At 30.3% G+C, this 21,591-nt stretch overlaps 1 protein-coding gene across 1 annotated transcript; it reads right to left on the minus strand.

Moving 5' to 3' along the window:
* Positions 1-823: 823 nt before the first annotated feature.
* Positions 824-15,405, minus strand: LOC137929836 (protein obstructor-E-like). The gene is made up of 5 exons (XM_068772949.1): positions 15,286-15,405; positions 3,184-3,270; positions 2,911-3,073; positions 2,250-2,444; positions 824-1,460 (listed from the first exon to the last, which is right to left on the minus strand). The coding sequence occupies exons 1-5, from the start codon at positions 15,403-15,405 to the stop codon at positions 1,240-1,242; spliced, it is 786 nt and encodes a 261-aa protein (XP_068629050.1). The 3' UTR covers positions 824-1,239.
* Positions 15,406-21,591: the final 6,186 nt, after the last annotated feature.

Here is a 21,591-nt window from a genome sequence, read left to right on the forward strand (position 1 = left end):
TTGCTTAAATTTATTAAATTATAATTCACAAATATTAAATAGGAGTACAATACGTCATACTGTCTAGGTATGGTAAAATTTATATTGCCAGGCATGTCTTCTTCTTACCGTTGCTTTAAAATTAAACAACCACGCATTGAAATGTTTACTGTGTAGGAAACTTGTTACTCTGGACCTCAGCAACCCAGAAACTAACAGTACAGTGGTTAAAATAAATAAGACTAAATTATCTGGTTAAAAGCTAAGTGTCTTGAATAGTATCAGGCGGTATTTCACAGGTAGGTTGTAGCTGAAGTCCAGTCATATGTAAAATACTGCTGCCACTTATGGGTAGGCTCAGCAAAATACTAGCTAAAAAGCTCTTGACTCTTTTAGATGACTTTTACCTTTAGCTAAGTTAGTTTCTTACAAACTTTATTTTGTGGAATGCGCTGCCATCACGACATTATCCGATCATCTCCGTTTCTGTCGTATCAAGCACCTCCGTTCCACATTTGTAATCCGCACAGCTCGTATATGGAACGGTCTGCCGACCTCCTTATTCCCCGAGAATTATAACCTTCAGGATCAGAGAGGATAGGTACCTATAGAGTCTGAGTGCTTCATCTTAGATAACATCAGCGATTTCCATCAGACGAGAACGTGATGAAACGCGGACAAGTAAGTGGTAAATAAAAAGAATTGGTGGAAATCATTTAAAGGATGTAAAAATAATGCTTGTTGTTGTATATATTATTCTTATATTTCTCATATATATTATTTTTTCTATTTACACTTTAATTTTTGTCAAAGGTAAGATATTTACATAAATTTTTAAAAATATTACACGTTGCGACATTGATAATATTGTTATACTTCTACGGTAACTAATATCACGTTTAATTCAATGTAGTATTTATAATTGTAATATATTATATTGTTTTATTACAAAAGTTTTAGTATAAAAGTGAAGTTTTATAAAAAAATATCATCTACTCTAATTTCGTGTGGTAACAGTATCTGTATTGATGATTCGTTAAAATAAATAAAGTTCGGCGGTGATGTTTTTATGTTTTGTTTAGTAAATTAAATATAATAATCATATTACAAAACGAAAAAGAAATTTATTGTTATTAGGCGGTAGATTTTAGCTTAGAATGTGTGAATGTGACTCGTTAAATCTAGACAAAAAGTATCAAAGTATCGAATACCGGTTTTAAGTAATTCATTTTCGTTTTGTAATATAAAATTATGACCAGATTATGCGTGTCCGCAGTGTGGCACTAGTTCAGGATCTTCGCAGGTCAAGCTCTGGTCGTCGAAAACTTTGTCCTCTCCACAGGCGATAAGTCTGGGCTGGCCTTCTACGCAAGTGATCAATCTGTGGCAGTCACCAGGCACTGGGAAGCGAGGGAAGGGCCAGAACTTGGCAGCTTGGGAGTGCGATGGCACTTTTGTAGGGCATTTGAAACCGATGACAGCTGTGAAAACATCAAATTTCATTTTAAATTAATAGGCTTATTAATTATTACTACAGTAAAAATTGTACTATTATTCTTCATTTTAATTTTAGAACGTTTTTAGCATAACGCAATAGTTGAAGTACTTCGCTACAATAATGCAAATTACGGGGCACGGGGGTTCTCTGAGTACCTCCACAGGTTCAAGCTCAAGGAGGACCCCTCGTGTTTCTGTGAGCCGGGCGTGGACCAGACCGTGATCCACCTTGTGGCCCGGTGTCCCGCATTCGGGGGACTCCGGCACGGCTTCGAGTGCCGGTCTGGCGTTGAAATCATGGAGGAAACAATACCCTCCCTGATAGGCGGAGATGACAAACAGGCATTCATATCCCTTTGTAAAGAGATCGCCAAAAGGGCGATAGAAAGAAATAAAGCAAACAGAGTATAAAAAGATAAATAGATTAAAAATGTAAATAGAAACAAAACTGTGATAGAAAATAATTATAGAATAAGTAACAATGTAAAATAAAAATACAAAGCGAATAATGTAAAAAGAAAAAGGGAAGAATGATAGATGAACAGAGCAAAAGGGTAAGAAAGTAGAAATGTAGCATGAAAGATAGAAAATGGTCCGAAAGAGAATGTGAAGAATGAAAGAAGAAAGAAAAAATAAAAGATAATGTGAAAAAAAATTAAATGCTAATAAAGTCCCTATCCCACCACCAATAGGGGTACGAGAGGCCCCCAATAGCGGGGGTCATAAAAAAAAATAATGCAAGTTATAAAGTATTTGTTTGCTTAAAAACCTACCTTCGGGATTACAGAATGGCTGGAGTAGATCAGGCCAGTTGCATCCATGAATCCTGTCATCATAAACGAGGCCAGGAGTGCACGGCTCTTGTTCGGGGATGCCGAAAGCGCATTTAACGTAGCTCGTGGAGCACTCGTGGCTGTCCGGGTAAATACCAAATTGGTATTCGCAGCCAGGTGTCGAATAAGGCGTCACTGGAAAAAAAACATTGAGCTAAAGAAGACCACAATAAGGTATATCCGTTTATTAATCAGTCCCTAGTTACATTTGTTAAAATATATATCATCAATTTTTTTTTATCTTTAATTTTATGTAATATTTTTCCGCTTTTTCGTCAACTTATGAAATTTTTCCTTGAAATATCTTCAAAAATTCATTACTGATGCCTCCATATTGTTCAGAATTATATTTTTTTCAGTGATGTGTTTATTTTTAAAGGTCATGTTTGTTTTGAAATGTCTTGACAGAAACAAAGACAAACAATTTTTTTATACCATTCTATTCTTTGCTTCCAAGGCGATAATAATAGAGAGCCCAATTTTCCACATGACTTGAGTAAACTAAAGGCCAAATGCTCCTTCACCGTTTACTTTTCCTACAACCCATTGTTTGAATAAAAAATATTCGGATACATAATAAATATACTAAGAAAATGCTTACAATCAGCTTTCCTGTCTCCACAGTCAACAGCCCAGTGGTAGTTGCAGTGATTGTGTACAGCGCCTTTTCCGTCGAACAGCAGGCCATTTTCGCAGGTTTCCACTGTTAGAGTTCCGTTTGTACAGAGGAAGAACTGATCACAAAGCTCCGGATGTGCATAAGTCTGTAAGTGTATGAACAAAAATTAAGATTTATTCAGGTCCTAAAAAAAGTATAATTTTAATAAAAATTTAGAAATTAATTATGAAAATCTTATATGTGAGCTTAAATTACCTGCACTCCATGTTGTTCAGGACATTGAGGCGCATTCTGAAGCAGTATTCCAGCATTCGCTGCAAACAAAATAAATTCATTATTAAACTGATATGAAAAATAATGGATGTACTCATAGCATCATCCTTTAGTACCTATTATTTAGGTTAGGTGCTTTTATTTTAATGTAAACAAAGACAGAAATTAACATTTACAATCGATGTTATCGTTACAAATTAATCTTTTAACGCATTATAATTTTTGTTTGTGCAGTCGACGGAAATGAGTAATGTAACCTTGTATTTTTTAAATACAAAGAATTTAGCTTCTATGAAATCATTGCGACAAAGCAGTTATAGTTATATTGCGATTTCTTATAATAAGTGCTTTGTAGATGTAGTTCTGTGTGGCCGTGACCGATTCACGTAGAATTTGAATTAAATTACTTCCATGCGGGCAGTAACATGAGGTTTACTATATTTCATACTAGGTTACGCTAATAGGGATGATAAAAATAAGGTAAATTATTTCTTTTTTCGTTTAAACTTTATCGTAAATTTATTCATTAATATCATTAAAAAAATGAACATGTTATCTAAAAAGAAATGTACCAAAAAAAATATAGATGATAAGGAAAAATTCAACACCTCATCGTTATATCACTCGTAGCGATCTCTACTGGACTACTTTTAGATAGAGATGAGATACATGAAGAAAAGGGCAGGTTGTATACTCTGTACATAATAAAAAGAAAAACATACTACATTTATCAGAAAATAATACACACGTTTTGCGTTTACTGATACGATAAATAAAATAAATTTGTCATAACTTACGAAAACGGCGTGCGTGACTTAGGATGACATCGATAGAAAGCGTTGGCAATGAACTACCTCGCGCTATTACTTGACGTGGGTCGTCGCAAAATTGGAATACTTAAATCGTTAGTTGCCCAAACCGAGATTCTATTTCCTATCGTAGATTATTCCATTGAGCGGTTTTCCAATATAATAATGATAATAACATTTAGCGATCGAAGCTGAGCCTTCCGAAAGTAACCTGGAGCTTTGCTATTCAATTTTAAATTAAGCGCTATTTGAGCTTTGCCCTTTCAGATTCACAGAATCTATTAATTTAAATAAGGCGGTAATGCCCCTCCGTCAAAAAAGTTGGCAATCCAAGTCCTGTAAAATACTGAGTCAACGAATCTTTTGCGCTCTATCCCGTCAAGCCTTCGGAATAAGACAATGCAAATATGGCAGTTAATACTGCCATTCATCGAAAAAAGAGAGAATTTGCGAATAGCAAAGAGAAAACCAAAGAACGAAGATCCGGTAATATTTTTTTTACCTAAAAAGGCAAACATATAGCGTATACGCTAGTTCACTATTAAAATTAACTTAATATTGCAAGTTTTGATCTCCAAAAAAAATAAATAACATTTTTATTATTTGTTATTAGACTATTGTTGCATCTATTTTATTTGTCATTTTGATGAGCTTAAGAAAAACCTTTCATTTCAGGAAACTTTGCTTTTAGGAAAATTATTATATATCAAACAAAGGCCGAGTGCAATTCAACGAACGCGCTTACACTTTCGTTTTAACCGTCATGTTACGTGCAACAACTGCATCGCTTGGCCAACAACGCTGATGAGGTCGGAGGCTATTATATTCATTACAACTGTTCTATTATGCGATTTGCAATTTCGGATGTTTTAACGAGCTCACATGTTACGTTTTAAAAAATTTCATACAGTAGAATTTAGAATTCAGTTACGAATTTTGCAGTCATATTTAATTAGAACTAATTAAAATACTGACTACATCAATTATATTTTTTAGCACAGGAAATTATTTTTATTTATATATGTGTAGTTAAAGTTTTGAGATGGACCAAGAAAAATTCTCGTTAGTTTTCTTTTGAATACTCCTATTGATGGAAAGTGACATTGAGTGGCCACCATAAAGTCTAGATTTATTGCCTCGTGGTTTTTATTTGTGAAGACATCACAAGAGCAGAGTTTTAGGTAACTTTGCGAAAACACTTGCTGAATTAATGTGACTTTCGAGAAAAATGTAGGCAGTTCCTATAACTAAGGCTTGTTTTTCAATACCTTGAGTATTGTTTGGAAGAATATTTCCAAATATCTGAAGAATACCCTGTCGATCAATTTATCGATATATATATATAAATATATATATATATATATATTATATATATATTTTATATATATATATATATATATATATATATATATATATATATATATATTAAGTACAGCATGTGTTTTTACATCATTTTTAAAAGAGAACTTTGTTATGCCTCACCTAAATAATAAACTAAATATTTGAGGTCACTTGAATCACTTACATCATCACTTTGTGGCGTAAACGTAAAGACAGAAGTTAATTAAGTGTAAAAGTGCCTAAGGAAAATGGGTAGTCTATTCTTTAATTCAACAGACAGTAGTTTCTGAGATGTAAGACAAATGTCCTGTTGTTACTGCGTAAAGAAGAAAGTTACACAACACTTGTATTCTTAACACGAAAGTAATTACTTTCCAATTGTTTAACATTTCTATTTACGTACAGAGTAAAGAAAGAGTACACTGGAAGCTTTCGTGTAAGATCTTTGTTTTAAAATTTAAATTTTGTGTCCATTCTGTGACATAATTATCCCCTTATCATTTATTATGATAACTTTATGAACAACTATTATATCTTCAAGAACTAACTTTCATTTGTTCTTTCTGTTATTACGTGAAATTATATATTTTTTGGTTATTTTCAAGCTACCAACGACAGGCAAAAACACTTTTTGTCTAATCGTGCATTCTAAATTTATTACTCATGAAAAACATGATACACATAATTTGAAATAATGTAATAAGGTTTGGTACCACCTGCCCTTGTATCCGTTCTTTACTTGACGATAATTTATTGATGTAATACACCCAGTGTTATTTACAACTAATCTAAAATTATTAATCAATTCGTAACACCCGTGAAAATGATGCATTTATTGAATTTGTAAACGTCTAAATTAATACCTTTTATTTATTGATGTTTAGTTATAAACGAGCGATGAACACGCCAAGATAATTAATCAGTTGTCGATCGTCTTATTCTGAATAGATAATTGGATGAAGTACAATTCAGTTCGTGCGCGTCTCGCGGGCAGCACGACGGCTACGTCACGACAGATCTCGGCCACCGCATCAATGCTCTACTATACTTTTACTTTTGTTCAACACGATGTTATTAATATGTCTATCTATAATTCAAGCTTAAGTTAACAAATATAATTTTATTTTCGAATAATATGATAAACCACCAACGACGGATTACGGTACACACTCATATTATTGTAAATTTTATTGACCAATGATCATTATTAAAATTTCAACCATAGTATATCTACTGCCAGATAATGATTTCCCCCGTTGGAAGCTACCTATATCCAGCTTCAATCTAATAACCATCGATCTACCTAATGAGTAGACGTCCTATGCTTGGCTAGACGGTCTATGTTCTCCTATTAGTTGCAAATCAGCTGGGCTATATCGGTTTCGTTCGTCGGTTTATAGATTTCCTTATTTACGATTCGACCTCGTAGAGTAATCTTGGGCATAGCTCTATCCATGGCTCCTTCAGTGACTGTTAGGTTCCAAATAAGGCTTGAGAGACCACGTCTCTGTTTTTATCAAAGTTGACAAAGGTTTATTGTAGATTTTTGTCTTTGGGCACTGTGAGATATTGGATAAGATGTGTCGTAGCTTCCTTAACGCTGCTCATCTCTAAATTCAATTGCTATATTGTAATAACAATAAAAAATATAATAATAAGTAAGGACAACAAATTGATTTGAAACTAAAAAACCTAACATTATCAAAGAAGGTAATATAATTAGATGTTGTTATAGTGAACAATCCTAAAGTAAAACATATATTATAACAATTTAAAAAAAAGCGTCATTAACCTAAAAAGTCTGAAAATTTATCACAATGTAAATATTTACATAATTATAGGCACTAGTAACATAGAAACATTTGACACATTCTTTGCTAAATTTTTATCTCTATATTGCATGTAAATAAATCTTATATTGGCCACAAACAATATAGGTATTGAATTAATGTTGTAAAAATATTTCAAGGTTTAGTTATTGTCATGTAATATTTTGATTTTACTATTATCGCGTTACAACGTTACTAACGTAAACTTCGTGACCTTGCCTCTGTTATTTATCGGTCTATACTTGGACAGTCAATCAAACTATTATTACTTTGTCTGTATTTCTAAGACGCTAAAACTTATATATTGGCGTGATTGCATTGTGAAATAGCGTAATTGTGGTTAATAGATTACTTTGTAGACATATTTTAAAGACATCCGATTGTTAAAAACTTATTGATTTTGCGAATAAGAGTTGCTTGTCGGTATAAATAACTACACACTGACGGCAGCGGAAAAGATTGGTCTACAAAAGAAGAATCTCTTGTTCTCTGTAATCGCAGTTTTGTGTTGGAGTTTATTGTAACAAAGCTTATAATTAAAAAAAAAAAAAACGAAAAAATGACTAAGACAAGGAATATATATACTATATTATTATATTTGTTTGAATGCAGGCAGTTTCCAACCGGTCTTATTGGAAATCAAAGATGGATGCCAGTGGACGTACTACAACTGAAACGGTGATGGTGATGAAATTGGTTGACGCAAATTGTTTATAAATCCTATTTGCTGTTTCACAATACGTTTCACATTTAAAAATTTCAACTTGGATGCATGAATTTTTATTTTACTTCATAAAATTTCTTGTTTAATAACCCGCTGTAAAATGAATGCAATCTATCCAAACAAGGTTAACTACTGCATATATTAAAACATTAAAATATGTTATTGTTTGCTTTTTAATAGTTTTGAAATATCAGATACCTATTTAAAAGATGTACTTTTTATTTTATGTTAAATGTCAAGAATTAAAGATAAACTATTATTAATTGTTGTTACACAGCGTGTCTGCGTGGTACAAGTGACTTTTTTTACTTCTAGATTTTAGTTATTACATGATGCTACAGACACAAAATCAAATATATATTTTTTAAAAAAGTTTAATTTAGGTTAGAAAATATAAGAGTAAATATTTAAAAATTGAAAAAAATAAATAAAACTTCATATGGATAATGTAACATTTTAGTGGCCGCTAGAGGCGGGCAAGCGAAAGTAGTACTAACTAGTGGACAGCCTTGATGTGTTCGCGCAACGGCTTGCCAGCCAGCTGTACGCATTTTGATAATAATTCTTTTTAGTTAGATCATAGATAAAATAACGAAATTGTTAATGATAAGAGATAAAAATTATACCAAATCAACTTTTACTCATAAAGATTATAAATGCGTAATATAAAGTATTTAAATAAGTGTATATATTTTCTCGGGTAAAACTTGCTTAGAACATTGTAATCCTCCTTGTATTTTTATAACTATGTACATAGACGTGAATTGATTTGCTTTTGTTTCAGAGTATGCTGTGTATTCGAATTCCTTAACACTATAAAATCGATGATATTTAAATATTTGATAAAGTTATATCAATAATTTTTTCAAAGAGCGAAACAGACAGAAAATACTTTTAAATCAAATTTTTTAGCGTGTAAATCTCAAAGTTGCTTTAATTAATAATTAAAAAGACTGTAATTTGTTTGTATTAACTTTTTGTTATTTATTAGTTAAAACTAGAAAAAAACTAAATAGAATATAAGTTACATTATAACGTCTACCAAACCACAGAATTCTATACAAGAGCTAACAACAGCCAGCAAGAACTTACAATAGTATAATTACATAACAATAAATTTTTGGTTAAATCAGGTTCTCTTCTATATTGACTAGATAGGTAATTCTATGCACACTTTTACATACAATAAAACTAATTTATCCATTTTATTTAAAAAATATACATTTAAATTGAAAATTGATTGTGAATTTTTGAAATAATTTGTTTGCCAAATAATTAATAAGTCAAGGAATAATGCAATTAGCTATACCTTCCCGGAAAGCATATTCATAGCATAAAAACAGCAAATCTTTTGTATTTGCTTCATTGCGTTTATTTTTGGAACACAGGCATTGTTTTAGAGAGAGGGTGGACAACTTTTAATAGTTATATATTATTTATGTGATGTCATATATAAAATTTAGATATCTAATAAATAAGAAACAAAATACGTATATAATGTATTGAATCATCAGTATCTTTTATTATACGCATTTTACGCCATATTTATTTTAATTAATTATTTCTTGATAGGTCGAATTACAGAATAAAATTTCTTTCTCTTTTAACAGTTTCTGAAATGGCGGATTAAATGCCTTACCGGCATTCTATACAAGTCAACCTAGAGGTTATAGATATAATAAAAAAGAGGTGTGTAAATATCATTGAAAAATAATACAAAACGTAATATACATATTTTAGGTATATATATACCATATATTATAAATACTTCTAGCATATAATTGCTATCGGTTCTATTGGAAATTTATAGTAGATGCGTAGATCCTACAGCAGAAATGATGGTAATAAAATACAATATATATTATCTTATTACTATAAAATACGCAGATACATGTGCTACATATTATACTGTACTGAGGATGGAGTTTTAGTTCCATAAATACATATAGCCAATCGTCAGACATGTGGTATAAATATGGAGATGTTTTTGAGAACATTCATTATAAACTTTATTCATCTATGTATACATCTATTAAGGATTCTAAAATTAAAAAATCTAAAAAATATTACGTAAATTAGTTGCATTCAAAATAACACTTACATGCCGTGGTATCCATATTTTTCCAATCAATTTGAAAACACAAGTTATAATAAGATGAACCGCAAGGATGTCATCATCTCTTCCGCAGACTATTACGTAAGATGAGATGGTTGCCAACTGGTTTCACCGCACCTTCCGCACTTTTGTAATTCTATTATCGAATGAATGTTTTGTGCTTGATTAAATTACTACATAATATTATAAGATGACACTACGATTTTAGTTCACGGAGTAAGTAGAGTGAAATAAGGTTACATTTAAGTGGTTATTGGTACTAGTTGGTAACATTCACAAGATATTTTTATGATTACGAGTAAGTGTTTATTCTGTTTGTTAAACACGGTCGAAATATTAGATGCCCTGGATACGAGTCAAATTTTAGATTTAAGGTACATCGCATCAAAAATTCAAAGGTTCCAGAAATACTAAATAACGTAAGTAAGAAAAAACGTTTTAAACATTAAGATTACTGTATATTAAAAATAATTATTATTAAATATCTGCCCCTGCACACTTTGCACTGCTAGAAGTTATCATATCCCACTAGTCATAACTCTTTTTGGTACAAAAATATAATTTATTGCTACATAGTTTATTATATTTGTATTTAAATTGACATCTGTTTGTTAACAAAGTCACAAATTAAAAATAATCGTTTGATTCATTTGTGTACTGTATTATATTAATTACAGAAAATTGAGCTGTAATGCGTGACTTTTTTATCGCAGTGGTTGAGATAAAATAGAGCAACTTTTTATGCTGTTACTAAATTTTAAGAAACATTTCTAATAACGTACTTCCTCTTTTTTTGTCAACAATGAACAAGATTTATTTTTAATGTATATTTACTACAATGATTCATGTATTTTTTTTATCAAAAATTATCCTTAAAAAATTTTCGCAACAAAAATAGAGATGATTCTTGGAAGAAAATAATTTATCTTCACGTATTTATCGACGGGGTGAACGTACAACTGTCGGTAATGAGAACAGCTGGTTCGTTGAACGATTCATTCATTGTGCAATATTATGAAGATCACGTTTTTCTCTCTTATTATATTTAAAGTCTTCATTTTATTTATTAATTATTGTTTATTTATATATAATTTTTTTTTTCACAATGTATGAGTAGTAATCACAGTGAATTTAAACATTGCAGTTTTTTTCTTATAGTTTTATTTTTAAGATCAAAGGTTTATATTAAATTATAGGCTTATCGTTAAATTTATAGTATTGGTAATATTATTCGCAGCCTCAAAGCAAAAACTTGTACAAATGTTCGTAAAAACGATTAATATATCCATAAGTGGGCTTACCTAAGAAAGGATAATTTATGTCTGGTTTAGATTTCTAATCATATTATCAAATATAGAGGCGTTAAGTTTTTAGTTGAAAATAATTCAAATATATGGTATGTTTGTTTTACAGTATCATAGGTAGAATCTGATAATTAATAGATAAGTTAAAATGTTGTCGATTTTGTAAACGATTACCTTATTTTTTTGATTCCAAATAAAAGTATAAATTTACTAAATTCATAATGATTTGGTACACCTGTGAAAATAATTACTTTACATTACATAAATAATATTTAATAGGTTTAACGAGGTGGACGTCTGGCTTTAAAATGCGCTATAATAATATTAGAATTGTTATAAATAGCTCTATATTAACATAAATCATTTTCTTTTTGTAAAGGCAGAAACGAAAAAACATCACTTTACAAAAAAAATCACAACCTGTGCCAATTTTTTTCGACCTGATTGCTGCCCGAGTGGCATTTGAAGTCTGCCACGGATGCTCGGGGTGCTTAGTCTAAAACCTCTTTCAAAGTAGTAAAGCTCTAGGGTTCTTAAAAAAAGTTTTTGCTCGGGTCGGTACGTACTACAATTTCACCTGATTGGAGGGCCGCCGAGCTCTTCAATCGCTTCGGCAGACTCTTTGTGGAGTAACTAGGCTTTCATGAGAGAACCTTGGCTTGGTCTGTCGTTTTTTGATAACGTCCGTTTAGTATTCTGATTTAAGAGTGCCGCACAGAGGGTTTAACTCCGACTTCCTCGCTTGGTACTACACAGCTATCATTACTACCAATTTAAAAATTAAATACTCCGTCTTAAGAAGTTTTGAATGCGTCGGATTCCCTTATCAAAAAACATATATGGTTCTAAAAAATGATTTAATACTCAAAATTTTTCGACATTTTTTCTCCTCGTATATAAATTAGATTATTTTCAGTGCTAGTTTTTTTTTAATCGTCATGTAGTTTATAGCATCTACATAACTTGATACTTATAAGCTTATTTTAGATTATTAAATCTTTAAAAGTCGGAATCTAATTACAGAGATGGTATTATAAAAAAACAATATGTAAAAGCCATTAATATTTACACTTCAGTAAAAGCTTTTTGGCACATTACAAGATAAGCATTAACACTCATGAATACCACTCTATTGACAACTTTCTCTAAGGTCTATAATAGTGTAAATAGTTTTAAACCAGCATGCACAATGCCATAGCAAAGTTATTTGAATTTTTACGCAACTTCCTATTTCGTTCAGGCGGTAAATTAATGACTAATTGATTTGATCAGACAGATATTAATTCCATTGCCAATCAATTTAGGACATGCAAAAAAATTGTTTAACGTTGGTCTTTTAAAATTAATTCCTAATAAATATGAACAATATTTTTATTTATTTCGTAATATACTGTGTTAGTCATGTTTTACGCGTTGATGTCTTTTGTATGGAATTTTTTTCACTTAAATAACTACCGGACTTCTTGCTTAAATTAAAGTATATCTTATGAATTCAATTTATATTTTAGATTAATTTTATTTTAATAAACAAAAAGACGTTCTGTCAAAAAACAACATGAGAATAATAAAGTCCATTTTCCTAATACAATATGCGCGATATACATATATACACAAACATAAGCTTTTCCAGAACAGTTCTCGCTTTAACATTTCTTATATAAGAGTGAAACTCGGGTCATCGCAGGTCCCACGGAACTCTGCTAACCTTTAGATTTCACAATATGTTATAAAGAAAATTATACTTCCGTCACAAACCACGTCTAAAGTAAAAAAAATATGTAAATGGTTTCAACATATTTACATGGCACACAAAACTTCGCGGAGTTTTACGAACTGTTAAACTTTATGTTGCTAAAAAAATCAAACCCATAAAACTTCCAGTATATATAAAAAAACTCTTTCCGCCTGGCTTCATATTACACAATTTAAAAAAAACCTTTCAACAATAATTATTAATTTACTAATTAGATAAATTGTATATAATTCGTTCGAAAACATTAGAAAATATTGAGTTGATTTGTTTTGTACTTTTTAATATATTCCAACATATTTTAATGTGTTCGGTGGTTTTCTACAAATCTAGAAATATTGTATAAATTCGACGTTATGAATTTATCCTTGGATTGTCTAGTTTTATACAAAGCTTAGATAATTTTATTCAAAGCGTTCATTTTTTGTGTTTTAATACGTATATACGATGTTAGAATTTGTGGTCGACTCAAAACAAATATATGCATAATACTCAAATGTTGTATTGTGAATTGAATCGAATACAATCTCTAGGATATGCAACTACTAAATAATCGCTAATGTTATGAATGTTACTCTGAATTTAGAAATTATTCTTTTTGGCCGATTAATTAACTCGATCTTTATTAATATGGCCATGATATATATACTAATGAACAATACATGAATATTAGTATGTTTTTAATTTCCAAGAAAAAAATTATAGTGAACGCATGAATAAAACGGCCTTTGGTTTTAATTGTTGTAAATAGAGCTAGCGGCTACCACCGGTCTGGTGGCAGTTGCCCAACCAATTGGAAAGGGAGTTGGACTCGGTTTGTTTTGTTACAAGGCCCACACCTGTCCGGTATCGGGCGATATTATAAAAGGCGACATTTCGACTGCCCCAAATGTGATTTATGCGCCACTTTAAACAAGGGTTTCGCAACAGCAATGTTAATGTAATTAACGTTCGTTAGTGAATGTACAACTTAATTGAAAAGGGCTGTTTCTTTGTCAACTCCAATCCTTTGTTCGATGACGAAGATAAAATGACATTTATAGATTAATATTTTTCTAGGATTAACATTAATATATTTTGGAAATATGCAACAATTCTATCTATCTATTTCAATCTCTTACCGACATCTGAAATAACACATTAATTTTTGAGCATAATTAAGTGTCAAACGTTATTTGTTACATGATTACATTTTTGATAGCGTTAGTCGAACACCTGTCGCGAGTTCCGCGAATATCCAGTTTTGCGCACTCAACATACAGGTTTTATTTTATTACATATTAACACATAATACATAAAAAATTATTGAAACCAATTTGTCTAACGCTTTATCGACCATTCGACTTAAATAACTTAGTCTCTTTATTAATAACAGTTGGTTATTTGATGGCTCTATGATATTTATTTTTTTATTACTGTACGTAAAAATTGAATATTTATTATTACTCTTGCTTAAGAGTAATAATAAATATTATTATATTATATTATAAGTAATAATAAATAGTAGTAATATAGCTAAAGTAAAATTATATCGTAATTTATTGTGTATAAACTTTTTACGTAATCGATGTATATTTGACTACTGTTGTTAAATGGACCTGAGATTATTTTAATGTACACAATATTTGTCTAGTTGTTTCCATAGTACTATTATTGATCAGTCAAAAAGAGTATACTAGACGTTTATTCAGACAATTTCAGATTAATAATGCAGATAATTAACGAGAATTATTGATGAGATGAATTAGTGAATAATCATAAGTTTTGTAAGAATCTTACCATAAGCGATGCAAGCAAGTAAATACGCGAACTTTACACTACTCCTCATGGTTGGCTGTCTGTGTGTTTACTTGATTGTCGCGACGTCCGCGCGTTTTACTAAGCCCGGCAGAACTGGCGACCCACGCGCAAGCAAACCACGGGCCGTCGCTACGACGTTACGTGTATATATCTATAGTCCCGACTTTATTTTTTAATGTAATCATATTAAATATACATTGCCACTCGCTATTTTTATTTATTTAAGACATGATTATGATTAACAATTAAGCGTTAATTGCTGGATATATGTATTCCAGAAAGATTTCAAACAGTATTAGTTAGAAGCAGCCTCCATCCAGTATCCTTCTATTCGCTTCGCTTGTCAATCTGTTCGTGCTATGTCCCTGCCACTTTAACTTATCCGTCCGCTGAGCTATGTCGATAACTTACATTCATTTTCGAATCTCCTCGTTCTTGATTAGATCTCGCAAGAAAATATCGAGCTATGCTCCTCCTACTCACGTCCATGCCTTGTTGAACGACTGTGAGCATGCCAATGAGATAAGTCATATTTTTAAAAACCACCAAAAAGGAAGTTTGTATTAACTTTTTCACTAAAAATGGTTATTTTTATAAAATAACACTTTTTCGAGAATATTTTACCAAACGAATATCTATATACTATTTTTTCTGGTTACTTATATATATGACTTATTTATACTAGTCGTAATAAAATTTATAGCACGTTACTATGAATATTGTACCTGGCGGTTCGAATTACTTATTACGAAAACGGCCATATACCTCGAGCGGCGTGCTTTGTATGACAATTTCTTACATAGATGCGGTATATCTAGATAGTGCTGTAGAAAAATGCATTTTAAAAATAATTCTTAGTTGCACAGTTTTAAAGTTTCAAATAACAAGTCTTGATGATGATTTAAATATATGTGATGATTTAATCAAAATCCTGATTTGTTATTCAATTTTCAAATAAAGTTTTATCCTGACTGGAAGTGACTATTATTTAACTTTGTTACTAAACGTTATGACAAGAAAACGTGTAATACTTGTTTACGTTGAAGCTTATAATTTTTAAAAATACATGGATTTTTAATATAAAGGTGTTTTTAAATAGAACCTATTTTAACCCATTATATAGTGAAGCTATATGTATTACGTAGGTGAACTACATACAATGTACAACTATATGTCTATATATTATATAGTTGAACCTATATTTTACATGTACAGATTATTGTGAGTTCAGCTGATCATAATAAACATTTTTAAATTAATAACAACTATACAAGGATTAAAAATTGATAGAATGTCATCGCATCTCCAAAATTCTGGCATAAGAACTTTGAACCTGACCTCCAAATCTGCCTCCAAGTCTCCAATCTTGAGTATTAATGACAAGTTAATCGACAAACAAGGTAACCTCGTTGTCATACTTAGGATTATGCAAATTGTTTGTTTTATCTTGTCGCAAGAAGATTACCGACGATTGTACACGAGTTGTCAGAACAAATACGGCGACTGTTTCGTCATTTCCAAACGTAATCTCTTACATGATGTATTGTAGTATAATAAAACTGTTTGACAAATCTTACAAATAATTAATTCGATGAAATAATTTAGGTAGTTTGTTTTATCTAACTAATGTAAAAACACATTTTGTCAAAAATATATAAAGAAATCATTAAAAAAGTTTTACTATCGCAAAAACATTAATTATGTTTTGTGGTGGTATTTTATATCTTTTAATATTTACATTTAATACACATACAACAACGGGAAAAGTGTAAAAAAAATATTTTTTCTACGGCAGTATTGGTTAAGATCCAAATTCTTATTAAATTAAACCTTTAATAACCATTAAATTTCATATAATTAAATCTTTCTCTTTTTGCGACAGTGGCTATTTTTTATGCCATCTATGATAACAAGTTATAAATATATTAAAGCTCCGATTCATTCGTTATATCTGTGATTTACCTTGATTTACCTTTATAAAATTTAATACCAATTGTGTCGGCTGCTTGCAGACCAGTTGATCCGGCTTTCTTATGTCAACGTGACAGAACTCGTACAATGTTGCACAATACGCTACAATTATCTTCTATAATTGGTTTGCAATAAAGCCTTACGTGACCTAAACATAAACTTATTTGTTATATTACAGATTTCTATCTTTAACATAGCTTTTAATTGTTACAAAGATATGAACATAAACAGTATGAATTTTTAATCATATCACAAATTATTTCATAAAGATATTGATTGTATAGTTATATATATAGTATATTTAATAATTGTAATTGTTTATTATTATTATATAATTAATTTCATTTTTATCATTAATTAAAAAAGGAAACCATTGAGTATTCTGCTCATCCATAATTATTATGTCATTTAATACTAATAATTATTGTTTGTTGTATTGTATTATGATGGAATATACATTGGCAATCCTTAAACAATGATTAATTAATAATTAATAACTAGATTTTTTAAAATAAATAATAAACTATAATAAAGGGTTTGCGCAAGTTATATTTCACCTGAAGACTAAATACATAATTTTAAAATAGATTTATATACACGCCAGAGGAAGTTTTCGTATAAGCCAAGGTTGTATTTTACGGAGACGGATAATACAACAACAACATCAGATAAAATTCAAAGCCTTCTTCATGAACTTACAGATAAAGAAACTTCGATCGATCGGTTAATTATATCTTCAAACAGTATAAAGTTAAAGTTATAATGGCTTTAAAGGGATAAATATAGAGCATGTTTGCTGTTAATTGATATATGATACGTCCTATCCAAAAATCTATAGTTTCAGAAATAATAAATGACTTGAAGAATAATGATATTATAGTAACGGATAACTATGTATTAAAATTAATTATTGTTAACTATCTATCCCTGTAGACTTTTACGGAGAGAAGTCAATTGCATGTCGCATTCATGTAAAGAAAAATAAAGGTAACATATTTTAGAATGATCACTTTATATATGTGATTGGAAATGGGTATAAAAAATTTTCATCTTTTTGCTGACAAATATGCAATATATTTTATTTATTATGTTTTATATTTTAATTCCATTAACACTGTCGCAAACAAAGAACATACTTCTTTGTTTGCTGAGATGACTGGCAAGTGGAAACTCGAAACGAAGCAATAAGAAGTATAACTTCTTATAAAAAAATCGGCGCTGATGATAGTAATTCTTTTGTGTTATAAATTCATATCTAAATCCACAACTAACAAAATATGCAGAATGTGGTAAAAGCATTGTTACAGAATATTAATAATTTTTCATCATAAATTACGAGTAATTCTGAGTATTGTGTACTGTTGTAAAGTTATTACGAAATCCCTTTCCCTCAATTATTTAATCAAGAATTGCCCTCTTACTGTCACTAAATCATATCTTACGAAATTTATAATTAAATACTTGCATTACTTTATACTATAAACAAGGAATTGCTGAACTTAAAATTAAATTCATTCGTAAAATATCATCTAATTTTACTCCATAGAATTAACCTACATATCTTGTATTTTAAGCGTAAAATATATATTAGTTAATAATGCTATATCCACGGGTCATTATCACAAAAGCTTAATGTGAACAGCAATGTAAGTGCTGCGTAAAGTGTTGCAGAACGAAACGATCAGGGGAATTTCGTCATTCCAGTTTAATATGGAATTGCGAAACAGTGAACAAAATAGCTCTATGCAGGAAAGGAATTTACGCAAATCCTGGGCGAGGCCAACGTTGTGAAACAGTCTGTGTATATAAATATGATTCTAAATATTAAGCATCTCTTGGCGTATTTTGGCGTTGAATAGATAAAATAAAAAAAAGTAAGATAAAAATCGAAGGCGTAAAAATGAAAGTGATAATTTTTGTCATGAACCTTTTTTGTTCTTGCGTAATATGTAAATAAAATACATGAAGATCTATTCTTAAAACTAGTAAAAAAATTGTACTATCACATACATTTGCCCGTCGTGTAAGCTGTAATGTCAGTATGTATATAAAATAGAAAATAAGTAATTAAACCCAATTCCAACGCAAAAGTTAAAGTTATTTTCATCTTTTTTAAAGATTTTTATTATTTAAATGCAAATTTATGAATTAGATTACACGGATATTAAAGTTGTTTTATAAAAGCTACAAATTTCTTTGTGAATTTTTTCAATACAGGCAGACGTTAGCAACAACCCTATACATTTAATAATTGTAACGTTAAATATAGTCATAATCATCTTCATCATTTCAGCCGTAGAAAGTCCACTCCTGGACATGGGCTTTCCCTATAGATCTTATCTGATCGATTGGAGGCGGTATGCATCCAGCGTCTTCGAACGACCTTAAAAAGGTTGTCTGTTAACTATATTTCTAAGGGGGTTCTAAGTACTTATCTATGTAGTAACTTATCGTATAAAAAGCTTAATTATGTTATTATATACTATTACTACAATTATAATATTTTTTTTCCTCACTAGCCAGTCATTTTGAAGTTTGGTAACGATTACCTGCTTAATTCACTGTTATTCAAATTTCATAGTCTGCCTTTGATTGTCTGTGATAGGAGCATCCGCTGAGAATTTTTGTAGGTTTATAAAGTAACGTATGATACGATAGTTATATAAACACACATTATTTACCATCAAAATGACAAAGGGAATCCGAAACGACTACACGAATCTTTATGAAACCGAGATCCTTTACGACTTTTTAATATCGTACTATATATGTCGTTGTGTTATTTGACTAATCATTTACTTAATAAAGTTTTGTAAACCAACAACCTTCATTATACAAGATCGTGCTCGCAATTTTGATACGTAAGGTTATAAAAACCAGCATCGTAAAATCAATTTTCAATATTCTATTAGTAAAGCTAAAACTTTTTCATTGTTTTCAAGTAAGTTCAAGATTAACAGGAAAGGTTATCTGTAAGTAATTGCGAAATGCGATAAGATCGTCAATTGTACGTCTGTGTTTATACTGTGTTGGTTCTATATGTTACGTTTGTCTAATAGTTTATGTCTGTTTTAGATGTACAACAATATGAAATATCATTATTAAACTCTAGAGCTAGTGAATTATACATAACTTTATTAAAAGTATGTATAATGAAACAATGGAGGCTGGTGAGAGTTTTTACATAGAGTTATTTCGTTATTTATTAACAATATCTATGTTATAAACTTTAATATTTAAGATTCTACTTAGTTACTTTGTAAATAAAAAAAATGATTAGTGATATTGTTTGTTTGTAAATTTAATACCAATTTTTACACTTAATGAACAATTCTACAACACAGTTTAAATAAATTTTATACAGTTTCGTTACAATTACATTACGTAATATGATACGTTTATCAAAATAAATAGTGTTGTATGACGAGATTCAATTAACAAAACAATATTTCATGTTTAATGTATAAATATAGATAGAGAAAAAAAAACATTGTTTTTTTTTAAATGGCTGATGTAGTTTTTTTTTGTCTGCCCGTTGACCATTGACCCGTTGCCCGTTGACCACAGACTAAGAACTCATTGAAAAAACTAAACCAGAGGGCTTACTCAGGAACCTAGGATCAATTCGTTATATTAATTATTTAACTATATTGGATAGCCGTTAAGTTCCTAGCTGGAATTGGTGCCCAATCCATAGTGTGAGTAGGGTTGTAGACAAAAACCTTTGTAGGGGCTGTCGTTCTATCCGTTTTCAGTATTCGAGTTGTGAGCATCTGAGAAGACCGTATCTTGGCTCAATCTATTGCTATTATGGGATTAGCGACAGAAAAATTAAAACCAAAGTTACTACCGCTTTCATTTCTTTGTTAATGTCATGTTGCTCAGAATTTTATATTTCAAATTTACGCAAGGCGCCTCTTTTGTTACTGGTGGAGCGTATCATTTGTTGCCCGTTAAGATTTATATTCATCTCGTTTTTACTCTATATAAGAAAGCGATATATTGCGATCAAAGAAATTTCTTTGTAATGTCCGTTGTGAAAGCTGCACTGTCTCGGAAATGAGAGTTGAGCGTGGAATTCGAAAATCGTATTAACTGTGCCGAGAATTTATTAAAGAAAGAAGTCAAATTCGTATGGGTTTAGAAAAGTAATATTGTAACGACCGTAAAAAAACTGCAACTTCAAAAAATATTAGTGTAAAACAAAAAAAAATTCTTAATTTCAAAACCATAAGAAAATTAATAGATTAAGGTTAATTAAGCTCACGCGTTCAACTCGATGTCAAAATACGGCGAAGACGGAGAAGGAGGCGCTAAGTGTAACAGGGATTCTTAAAATGTATCTTGAGATCGTCGAACTCGTCTGTCAGCAATAAGCTTTAAAGCTTTATTTGGAATTATATTACATTCATTTATTGTGATGAGACAGACCAGTAATTTCTAATTGAAGAAAGTCTGTAGAGGTAGATAGTAAATAACAATCAATAGTAAAATATTGTACAAAAATTAACACAAAATTTCTTAATTATTTAAAGTAATTAATAAATAAGTAGAAAATAAATTCTGCAACAACAAATATTACTTATATGTTAAGTATGATAAAAGCTTTATTCATATGCTAAACACTAAGACACCAAAAGACAATAAACACGTTATGTCTTTACATAAATGTACTAAAAGAACGCAACTGCTGGAAATGAATTAGAAAAAAAGAATGGGATATTTGTGACGTTTGTATCTATAATC

The sequence above is a fragment of the Battus philenor genome, unplaced genomic scaffold (assembly GCF_028537555.1).
Source record: "Battus philenor isolate CCGP_79_NKW_IND1 unplaced genomic scaffold, ilBatPhil1.0.hap1 SCAF_5, whole genome shotgun sequence".
In the NCBI taxonomy this organism is placed as follows: domain Eukaryota; kingdom Metazoa; phylum Arthropoda; class Insecta; order Lepidoptera; family Papilionidae; genus Battus; species Battus philenor.